The 12,143-nt window shown below is 40.4% G+C and overlaps 1 protein-coding gene across 4 annotated transcripts in view; it reads right to left on the minus strand.

Moving 5' to 3' along the window:
- CBL (Cbl proto-oncogene) overlaps positions 1–12,143 on the minus strand; it is a 45,479-nt gene that overhangs the window by 14,016 nt on the left and 19,320 nt on the right. For 3 of the 4 annotated variants that reach the window (XM_052786541.1, XM_052786543.1, XM_052786542.1), the window contains 6 exons: positions 6,052–6,198; positions 4,586–4,742; positions 2,944–3,065; positions 1,783–1,920; positions 861–948; positions 173–304 (listed from right to left, as the gene is read on the minus strand). In XM_052786541.1, coding sequence (XP_052642501.1) covers positions 173–304; positions 861–948; positions 1,783–1,920; positions 2,944–3,065; positions 4,586–4,742; positions 6,052–6,198 — 784 coding nt within the window. Of the gene's footprint in view, positions 1–172; positions 305–860; positions 949–1,782; positions 1,921–2,943; positions 3,066–4,585; positions 4,743–6,051; positions 6,199–6,544; positions 6,667–12,143 lie in introns of those variants that run through there. The other variant, XM_052786545.1, reaches the window with a different exon arrangement.

Here is a 12,143-nt window from a genome sequence, read left to right on the forward strand (position 1 = left end):
TGAAGCTGGCACAGATGCACTGATATTACTGAACTATGAGCTTATGTCCTTAGTTATGCTATCTTATCTCCATACCTGAAGGAAACTGAACAGTTTTGAGAAGAGAATATACCACTTCTGTAAAAGAGCAACTAGCTTCACTCAGATAGATTAACAAGAGGCAACGCCTCACCTGCCATGCAGTGAGACAGGACGTGCACATCAGATGGCCACATGGTTCGATCTTCACATCCTTGTCGTTTTCAGCACATATTTTACACAGCTGAAATGTGGAGCCCATCTCGCAATACAATTCATATTGTTCCTTGGGGAAAGATAGACAGACATGGTTGATACTGTCAAATAACAAGCATGATTAGTCATAGCTACAAGAAACCCAACACAAGATTTGCAGGAAAAAAAAAAAATTCCAAACACAAGAACACAGTGCAAAGAAGAACAGAAGTCTGCAAAGATTTCACTACAATTTTATGTATTAGATACATCCATCAAGCTCTGAAAAAAGCGCGCTTCAAGTTATCCCAGATTTTCGTTTAGGTGTCCCAAGAACAGCCTAGAAAATCAGGGCTCAAGACATGCTGGATGGCACAAGAGAAACAATATTAGGCAGAACATTCTTAAAAAAAAAAAAAAAATCTTAAAAATCTGTCAGCCCTGCATAAAGCTTTACCTAACCTTTGCAATCTCCTCTGCCCATTCCTACCACTCAAAGATTTCTGCAAGTCCTGTAAAATACAATACATCAGCCTTAAAAACAAGCCTGGGGGATACCAAGTATGACAGAATTGTATAAACAGCTGAGGAGGCTAGAAATTAGGAAGAAAGCAACTGAATTTCATGGGATAGAACACTTTGCTCACCTGTGTAACTTTAATGTGGTCCTGAGGTGTGGGCTCACACAGGCCAGTCAAGTCAGGATTCTGATTCCGGCCATCAGGAAATAAATAACTGTAAGCAGTTGGGGAAAAAAAAGATCTTTCTCTCTATATGTGCATATACACACACGCATACACACACAGAGGCACACGCGTGTGAACACAAATATAATGTTTCTTTTAGGGACGGTGGAGGAAAGAAAGAATGAGGGTGAGAAGCGAGGGGTGGGAATTGAAGGTATTCTGAATTCAAAAGAAGTTTTGGAAGAATTTTACTGTCGGACAAAACCCAAACATGTCATTCTTAAAAATAAAAAGAAGCTTGTCTTCCTTCCTGGCATCAATTTTTATTTTAAACAGGATGTTATGGCCCCAGACTACTCTTCTTAAATCATCCTATAGTGAAACTGTAATATCCAGAGTAAGAAAACTGATGCCATAAGCAGTTGCCGTGGCTCAAATTAAGGACTGGACTGGAAAAGAATCTATGACAAGGGAAACACTGACACACACTTATCGTTTGCTATTGCAAGGGACAGTACAGCTCTCCAGTGCAAAGATAGCTGTCTGAGCATTCTCAAGTGCCAAAACAGTTAAGCATATGAATTATTCCACTGACATCAATGGGACTATTCACACGACTGAACTGTTTTGCTGAATCAAGGTCTAAATAAAAAGGAAGAGCTGAGACATGTCCAAAAGGGGCTCAGTGATGTCAACAGTGATTGCTTGACCTCTGCAACATGCTGCCTCTCCTGTGAAGTAGATAATGTGTGATGAACCCAGAGGGTATGTTTTACCATTCAACTGACTTTAAGACCTCACCACAGGATTAAGTTTTATAAAACAAACTCACAGTGAAAAAGGGCAAAAGGGCAAAAAACTTCATTTTGATAAAGTTACTTACAAGCCTTCCCTGAAGCCATCAATCAGTGCTTGAAAAAGAGGTTTGTTGTGGGGGATTGTCTGAAGAATATTCCCATCTGCAGTGACATAGCCAATGGCCCACTGACCGAGTCGTGTACAACTCAATCGGAAAATATAACTAAAAACACACAAAGGAAAAGCAACTTCAGTTTGGACTGGAACAGACAGAAAAGATTAAATGCCCACTAGGCAGTCTTTGTCTGGCTATCGCAAGTCAGCAAATAAAAAATAGTAGGAATAACTTGATGATTTATACCAGCTTTCCTTAATTTACCCCCAGGCAGATCAAAGGAGAACCTTGCAATCTGGTACTAAGTGAGAAAAGCATTCAAGCACTGGCCTCCAGGTGAAATTAAACCCAGAATCCAGAGCAAGAAAAGTCAGCATCATTAAAATCACTTGTTTCAAATTAACTTTAAAAAAAACCAACAAACAACAGAACCAACAGACTACACAAGGTTTCCATTTTTAAAACCAGCACAGAACTAACAGCATAACAACAACCTCCAGAAATGAACACTTGGCCCTTCCTGCATAAAGAAAAATCCGTTAGCCCTGTTGCATTGGGCCAAGTTCTACCCAGGACATCAGGTAGCCCAAAACTGCTCAGGTCCATAACGCCCACAGAAGCACGTGTTGCCCCCAGAGACTCTGACGTCCACCCAGGCTGCAGCATTACCTTGCAGCCAGCCTGCTCTGCCTGCCACACTGCTTTCTGCCAGAGCAAATACTGGTCAGCTGCCTTGTCTGTCTCAAGTTGGCTTCAAACGTACACACTGCTTCTGGGGGCTGCAATCTGCTCAGCTCTCCTGGTTTTATGCATATACACCATAAAATTATGGGACCTACAGACACATTCCCTTATTCATGGTCCTAAACAGCCCACCGTTTAGGCTTACTCTGGCAGTGTCTGCCTCTGTGCTCAGGCCTGAGGGAGCTGTTGTGACAATTGTGGGGGTGGGCAGGAGGTAAGTCACCACACAGAGGATAATCTCCAAATACAGGGCAAGCTAGGGTTTTTCACAGTTTAAATTTCTGAGGAAGGAGGACAAAGACAAAATAAAACCAATCTCCTCAGTCAGCACAGTAATCAGCAATGTTAGCAAGAATGATAAAAAAGCCAGTGCTGCCAAGCACTAACCTGCCAGGTTTGTGAATGAATTTCTGAAGCCGGGCTTTCACCTCATCATACGTTAGGAATGCCATATAACCAGGATGAGTCACCGCTAGGCTATTCCAGTTCCTGAGCAGAGAGGACCATGGCTATAGAAACAACAAAGAAACACATTAACCATGCACTTCTAAAAAGTATCAACACATACAATATTCCTTAATCAAAGGGATCAGTCCTTCAGTTAAAGAAGCAGGTTTCTTATCCCAGCATAAATCCAGTAGAGGAACTAAAACCTACATTCTCATGCAGCAGCCTTAGCATTTGAGTTTCTCTCTTGTCAGTGATAAAAACATCACGTAAGACAGACCTTAATCAAAACTCCTTTAATAAATGCCAAGGGAGAAGTCAGTGAGGTCACAAAAAGACAGCTCAAGAACAGCTACCAATTTGTGCTGCTTCTGCAGAGAAAATGACTCATTCCTGAGACAGGGATAAAGACAGGAGTTTAAAAAGATTATGCACAGGACCAAAAACCATGACTAGTCTGATCTCTTAACACCGACTTCCTATACGGCCTCAGGAAAGTGACCTCCCCTCTCTGTCTCAGTTTCACTGTGTGTAAGATGCTTGTGACTATTCCTTAACCAACTAACCTCACTTGGGTGTGGCAAGGATTAGTGGCTAGTCTAAGATTTGAATAAATAAACCAGCACATGCATGTTAAATATTCCTTAAAACGATGTACAAAAAGTCATAACAACCATTTGAAAGCTCTCAATCCTGAGAAGGGCTTAGGTGTCTAAATCTCATCCGTTTTTCCCAGATTTCTCAACTTGTCTAAAAGAAGGTATTATCTCTCCCTAAGAACTGTGCATCTCTTAGAAACTGCAGCAACTCTTAACTTGCTCTTTATGTACTATAGTTGGAAAAAGTACTGAATGAGATCAGCTACATTGCAACACCAAACATGGGAATTTTTCATCTAGGCATATCTTAATTACAACCCACCCTATCACATGGGAAAAGGCAAGTCAGAGCCAAAGAAGTAAGTGTTTGTTCTTGTAAATACCCAATTGCACCATCAGAAGCTGTGTTTTTGAGTTTAGCACTATTAAAGACTGTGGGTTGGAATTTTACCTACTATTAATATCACTTCAGTAATACAGATATTTCTCATGCACAGAACACAGACATGTCCACAACATCCTGGCTGTGTCAGTTCAAAAGCTAGGAAGCCCAAATTTCCATGCTTGTGCTCCATTCTGAGCAAACCCCCCATGGAAAACAAATCTGACAAGAAAGAAAGGACAAGGAAAGACAGATTGATAAAACTAAGCTTCACATTTCCTGGTTCTATCAGAACTTCAGTCTAAAAGTGACCTTTGAAAGGGAAAAACTGATTCATGGGAGGATAGTGAATGTGCCTTAGAGTTGCAGTATATATTTAGACAATTTTTTTTTCTAAAACCAGAAGTATCACACACTTTTACTGCAATATAGGGTCCTAAGTATTACTAGAGCTGTTTAGGGGATGAAGGGCAAGATGACCAAATCCCTTACAGCCTAAGTAATGTCATTTTAGTGTGTAAAATACAGTTTGTCCTGGGAAAAGAGTCTAACCTGAAGCACTGAGACACATTTCAAGTGATTCATGTTCCTCAATTCTTACCTGAAAAAGTCGTGTGAAGATATCAAATTCAAATACTGAAATGTAGTCATTGCACGTCAAGTCAATCGTTGACTTCAGGGCCATGGCTTCCAGCCCTGAACTGATTGGATGCACTTCATGCAGGGCCTGACGGAAGCTCTTCCAAGGAACGATAGTCCTGGGGAAAACCAAGCCATCTGTAAATGTGATATGCTGAAGACCAGCACCTTACATATTTTTTTTGCGAGTATGCACCTCATGATAATGGAAGAGAAGAAAATCAAAAATCAAAATCAAAATTAGCCACAAGAGATTTATTCATGTTATGCAAGCACAGGATTTCTTGGTACTGCAGCAAGTTAGCAGCCAAATGAACTTCAATTTTCTCTGCATATGCAAAATTTTGGAATCTGAAGTCCAGCTCTGCTTTCTCCTTTCCCTTCTTCTGCAGTCCTATCATGTTAACGCTTGTATGTACCCTGCGCTGTATACAACACTATCACTTGATAAGAATTTCATAAAGTTGCAGCTGGTAGAGGAGTTAACAGTAAGTCTTTTAGTAGAGGTCTAGATAGTTAAAAAAAAAAAAAAAGCTGCAACAATTCTCTAAAGAGCGATTAACTGGAGAAGTAAGATAATCAGGAGCCAGAACAGAGGCTCCTGTTTAAAGGAATATTTTCCTTCTTTTAAAATATCAAGCGGAATAGAAACATAGAAAGAACATGCTTAGCTTCAGACAACTGTGTTATTCATGAGTAAATATATTATTGCTTTTTGTTCTGACAGCTACCAATTAAACTCTTTATGTGAAGTACCTTAGTTACCTTAGTTAGAAAACAGTACCCAATTCCATTAACTTTCATCCTCAAACGTTGCTGTGGACACCTCTACAGTTCATTTAGTCAGCATTTTATTCGATACAAAAATTAAAACTGACGTTTCAACAGTTTGCACGAAAATATACATTGCACTTCACTTTCTCCTTTATTCTATCTTAACAAAGCCATTATGCAAACTGACGAAAGTTCAGAGAAGCCAGAAGAAAGGTGACTAAGTGATTGGAAAGACTAATTGGAGGGAAGATGAAAAGAATTTAATATAATGGCTTAGCTAAAGGACAAGTAATATTGGGGGCACGGTAACCTGTGGAAGAAGAAAGCAGGTTTTTTTGCATAGTTCATGGAGCTTTCTTACAAGTTAAGGAATTAAATTAAGGAGAGGAAAATTTAAGCTGAATAATCAAGGGAAACTCTGTGACAATACAAGAGTCTCCTAGGGCAAGACCCATCACTTGACACATTTAAAACAAGACAGGACAAAGAACTGGGAAATATAATGAAGGAACAAACTTGTACCTCACCCCAGAGAGTGGACCAAATGACTAGTAGGTCTCTCCCATCATTCACAAAACAGAATTTTTAAAAATACACAGTGCTGTGTGCAGTTTGTTCCCACATCTCTATTTTTAAGCACAGTTAGAAACTTACTTTTCACCAAAAGCCTTTCTCCAAAATTCTGCAGCATCTGCCTTGGTGATCCGGAACGTGTCTCCCTGGAAAAGGCCACTTGGGAAAATACCTTTAAGTTCTGCCAGCATATGGCTGAATATCAGGGATAACTTTGTCAGGTTACGCCTACAAAGGACCACAAAAACAAACGTTTCTTTCAGAAAAGACAGACATGGTTTAGCACTCTGAACAAAACAGAAATAGTACCTATTGCAATTCAAGAATTATCCCAGACTAGAAAACTTCTCTTATTTGGGACCACCTTTCAAGTATTTACCCAGCATTCAGAACACATCCATCATACAGTACTTATCAGCAAGGTCTGTGTTTGTCAAGACATTTTCCGCAACGACTAACTTTGCATAACCTCTTTGAGGTGGGCAGGTTATTGCCAAGGCGCAGTCCCCCCCCCCGCCCCGCCCCAAGGGAATACATTCACAGAAAACATTCAAAACCAATATTCAGACCTTACCTATTAAGTAACAGCAGAATCGGAGCCAAAACCTCATCAGACTCCTCTGCTCTTGGGTCTGAACATTCCTTATGAGAGCACATAAAACTACTGCTGCCTTGGACCATGCAAACTGAATGTCCTTCCAAGTCTCCAGAGGGTCCCAACACAGTAGATTTGCTTAGAGCACATCTAACTGATAATAACAGGCCCAGCTCCCAACGGAAGGTCAAAACACCTGCAGTTTTTTTCTAAAATGGTAATAACTTACATACAAAGGCTTGATGGTCAGGGCATTCAACCATATTGTGTTGAATAATTATCCAATTTGAATTACAAATTGGTACCTCAAGTCCCTTCTCTGCCTGACGACATTCATATATCAGGAGTGCTCTAGTCCATCAGGGTATGCCCTTTTCTAAACTGGAGAGGGAAAGTTGGAGAAGAAGAAAAGAGATATTCTATATTCTCTGCTTCAGATTTAGTGAATGTGCAAAAGAATTCCAGAAATAGAATACAGGAGGACTACTGCCTAGCAGAGAGGACACAGCACCATTGGGAGCATTTTGGGTTATATGCTTCACAAGAAACTAGCATTGGATTGGCATCAAATTCCAGCAGTACAAACTGCAGCCCAGGACTGCTTCTTCCCTCCTTGTAGTCTTAGTGACTATGTTAAGGAGGTAAGCTCTATGTTGTAACTGTGCTATGCAGAAATAGAGCTAGCTTGGGTACCTCAAAGCATCGATGCCTGTAGCAGCACAGGAATACCAAAATAACAGTCTTCCTACTTAGGAGTCAAACAATAGCACCATTACACACTAGGGAGGTCATCTTCTACTCATAGATGGAAAAAAAAAAAAAAAAAAATCTATTCACTAGTGGCACCTCTGTCTCTCATTCTTTTATCCAAATAAAGGATGACTCTCTTTTCTTCCACTCCATTACATTCTCCAGATGCTAGGAAAATGGAGTTCCTGAAAAGAGACAGGGATATTTCTAGGCCAGAGGCTTTCTTTCACCCCCACGTCACGTGCTTGAAAGTAAAAGAAGGAACGACTATCATGTGGGAAAGGACAATTTCCAAGTTATGTCCAACAGACCTGAGCTGGTCAGAAGACTGCATTAACTACCAAAGGCATTGCACAGACTCAGTTATGACACTGAGCAACAAGTTATTTTGCAGACTGCAAAATACTGAACCATTTAGAGAGGGACTAGAAGCATCCCCAGTCACACAGTGTTTTCCTAATGTCTTGTTTTCCAAGCGCTCTCACTAAGTATGCTACTATTGTAGTGTGCCATCTCCCTGAAGACAGCTGTGTTTGGCAGCAAAGTACACTCCCCCCCAGGTTTCAGCCTTTCACTGATTTCTAGTATTCTGGTTGGACTGGTTCCAATTTATTACTTCATCTTGGACATTTTTCAGATACCACTTGCTCCAGATATGCTACTCCTAGTTGAAGTACTTATCCTATTAATCACCCTGATTGCAGAACTGACCTCCAGCTAAAGGAGGTAGGTAACTATCTCCAGCCTTTCTGCAAAAATTCCCTGGACATTTGGGCTTAGGTTTTTTAGCTCCATGTCATACTCATAGAGTCTAAACTCAATTGAAATTTACCTACTTTGCTTGACATAGATTCTACCATTTACTCAGCTCCACAAGAGCCCTTCCTCCATACTATGATATGGTCTGGGTAGACTAGAAGGTATACAGGACTCAAACCGATAAATCTTCTTTGACAGTAGTTCTCCTCTCTTCCCCTTATTTATTCAACTACATTTTAATTTGTGTCTCAGCAATAAAAGCTGCTCAAAGTGTTTATAGAAGGTGCCAGCTATACAGCAAGGGATGCTGGGTTTTGTCATTTCATACATGTGTGATAACAACAGGTGCTCAGGATTAACGTAAATAAAACCACCCAGATGCTCTTCTGTAGGCTGCTTCATTCAGCAGCTCTCTACTAGATACGTTACACATTCAAACTGTGTTTATTTTAAAGCAGCTATATTATTTGGTTGTTTGATTCTATAAACACAGACTGAAAAGCTTTGTTGTTCACCACTCTTTGTCAGTTAACTGGTGTCTACAGAGAGGGGCTGTCAGAAAGTCCCCTTGCCTTACTAGTGTATCACGATTACCAGTCATCTTGCTTTTGCAGTTTTGTTATACCTTTGGAGTGCTACTGTAATTCCTCACCTTCTGATTTTAAGAAGGTTTATACAGTATGTCTTAAGAAAAATTATACAGGATCCTGTGTGTAGGAAAAACTAAGCTGTATCAGAACAGCAAAGTAACATCTTCCTGTGTGATCACAATCACATTTAAGATTATTGGTGGCTCAGGACCTAGATGTATGGATACACAAAGAAGCTGCAGCAGTACAAAATGAGGCTGTTTTACCTTATCAGTAGTATCTGTGCATCTCCCCACCCTGGTGTAACGTTAAGTAATCCAAAGTTGCATATTCCTCTTTCCAGTAGCACATAAGCAACTTCACGTTTGCCAGGGGAAGGCTCAGATTCTGAGGCACAACCACTGGCTAATCCTACAGAAAAGATGATTTAACTGTAAACACACCCCAGCTCCCTCCCTCCCTCCAGAGGGTAGGCTCCCACCATGTCCCTGCAATGCCTTTAGCTGACAAACACTAGAAAAATTGCAAATCAGGGGTTCTAGCTGCAGAGCTTGTTCCCTGAGCTGTCTTCTCAAAGTCCCCACTTCCATAAAATGACAGAAAATATGACAGTTTATGGCAGTGCAAGAAAAAAAGAAAACACCATACTATTATGAATCATTTCATCCATCTACAACTCAAGCAAAAAAAGAGATGGTATTTGTTTTTACTAAGTTTATGAAAACAGATGCTTGAGCAAAAACTGCTAATTATTTTGTTACACTAACATGCAAGTAATTGGCAAGAATTAAATTCTGAATCATTTCCTTGAGGGTTAGCATGCAATATTTGTGTGCAATCTGAGCAGGTAAAGTGGCATCTCACAGCAGTGCATTAATGCCAAATGACTAAAAAGTTAGCAATCCTAAAGCTGTTTAGATATATGGCACAAGTTAGCACTGACTTGCTAGCACTCTTAACACTTGAAAACTCATGTCCTATTTGTGAAAAAATTCTAAGCATGCTTGAAACTAATGTATGCAATATTTGTAGATGGAAGGAAACTAATTTCAGGCAGACACTCTCCTATTGCTGCCCAGCACAGTGTGAAAATTTGGGTGTGATCAGGCAAGCACAAATGCATTTCTGACCCTCGAACAAGAAGCTAAGTGAACAAGTGAACGGTTTAAACAAAGCAACAGTTAACGCTGCAAGAAGACAAGGTGTATTCCTGTGTCCATTTGCTTACCACTTCTGCCTAAGAGCCTTCTCTCTTAGCTGAGTTTCAGGAAGTGCTTGCACTCAGCTGAGCACATCATTTCAGCAAGAGAAGCAAGAACTTCCGCAGGCTTAAGGATGGATAAACAAATGATTTTACAAAAACACACACTGAGGGACTTTGTTTCCAAAAAAGTTTCTAATACCTGAACATTTTAATTTCTTAAGGTTATTATTTTTTACAAGTATTCAGCTGTATCTTAGGTAAATAACAGGAAAAACACAGGAAGTTAACATAAAAAGCAGCAAATTGCAGAGCGTTTTATGTTACTAACTAGCTTTTACATACAGCAACTAGTTACCAATCCTGTGCTAAAAGGACAGACATTTTCTTTCAAGAGTGAACTCCTTCATTTTAACAAACCAAGTTACACATTTGTAAATTACTACAGGCCAAATAAATGCTTGCAATTACAGCGAACATTTTTTATTGACATATTGAAGTTTAGTGATTATGACTGTATTTTATTTTTAGTAACATCAGCAACTGTCCTCATCTCCATTGCTTCGACTAAACAGAAGCAAGTGTTCTCCCAGAAAAAGGATAATATTTTCAAAGAATACTCAAGTGACTTAAGACCAGAGATTCCCAAATATTTTTGGCCACAGACCTCCAGATATCTTCCATGTTTCTTATAGACTATGATGGCCCTCTTTCAAACTTTTAGCTAAACATAGTAATGAACACAAATACTGTTACCAGAAGTTGCACCAGACATATGCCAGCCGCAGTTTGGGAATCACTGACTTAGGCACCTAAATGCCATTGACAGTCAGTGGAATTTAAACACCTGTCACATAAGCGCTTTTGAAAACGTTACCCAGGGACCACAGGCCACATCAGTTGGCTCACCTCACTGTTTGCAACTGAGCTGAAGGCAACACCTGTGCCAGCTTCAAACAAAGAACTACAGCATGCTTCTGTTCAGTGGTTACATGCAAAGACAGAGCAACAGATACAGTTTAGGTAGGATTTCATGTTCCTGCAAGTGCTTTCATATATACATGCAAAGTATTCAGCTTATTATCGCTAGATAGTGAATCAACAACATAAAAAGTGAAAGCTTAGAAAGCCAAATATTTTTCCACTCTATAGAGTAACCAAATATTTTACTACAAAACATTTGCAGTTCTAGTGTGGAGGCATTATTCCTTCCGTACACACAACGTTAACAGAGAACCATTTCTTTAACAACCCAGAAACATCACCAGAGCCTGTTTAGCTGCAATCACACTCGCCTGTAAAACTGCACTACCTTGACACTGACAGGGGTCTAAAGATGCAGGTCTCAAGCAACCGTTTTGGGGAACAAAAACCAGCATGCAGCAAGACTGTTTCTTCCGTTACCCAGCGCTTATTAATCAGCTGGCTCCCCAAGGCCAGGCCAGGCCTGCCAACAGCTCTGCAGGCTGAACAGGCATGTTCCTTCGTCCTCCCTCCTCCGTGCCCCCTCCACTGTGGTTGTGCTACTTCCTTCCTGCTTCATGACTGTTTTTGCTCCACGCATCTTAGCGGAAGTCAAAAGGTCGAGCAGGCACTTCCATTTGCACCACAGTTCTTCGCTGCAGCCCCTCCGAGGGCCAGCCCCCAGCTGGGTTTGCTGGTGCTGTTGCCTCCCCCAGACCTATAGCAGATTTTTCTTTTCCAATTTCCTGTTTGCTGGACAAAAGTGTTTTTCCACCGTATAGGCTCAGTCCTGCAAAACCATTAATGGCAGAGGACGGTTTTAATCAGAGCTTTGCTTCTTTCAGCTACGTCAGCACAATTAATTAAATTAATTCATGTTACAAAGTCATACAGCACCTAATGCACTTCATGACTAAAATGCCTTTCTTACCTCAAGGCAATGTTAACGTACTACCATTTCTACTACTACAATTTCTGCCACTGCCAGCTAGGATTTTTTCATTTTCTTCCAATATTTCTCAACTACTTCGCAGCTAACCAACTGACACAGTATAATTTTGATCTGCACACATAGCAAGGAGACTGCTCCACTGGATGATTTAGTCACAATGTTGTGCTCACATGCCATAATTTGACATGCACATACTGTCATGTCTGTAAAGCTCATTCTATTGAAAGCATGCTACAAACACTGCTGTGCAGAGGAATTAAGAGCTGTAACACAAGACAACCAACTACAAAATGCTTCACATCTCTGAAGTTATTGTGCATATTTCCTATATGCGGCTGAATTTTCAAAGGGATTTTTGTATTT

Source organism: Harpia harpyja, chromosome 4 (assembly GCF_026419915.1).
Source record: "Harpia harpyja isolate bHarHar1 chromosome 4, bHarHar1 primary haplotype, whole genome shotgun sequence".
NCBI lineage: Eukaryota > Metazoa > Chordata > Aves > Accipitriformes > Accipitridae > Harpia > Harpia harpyja.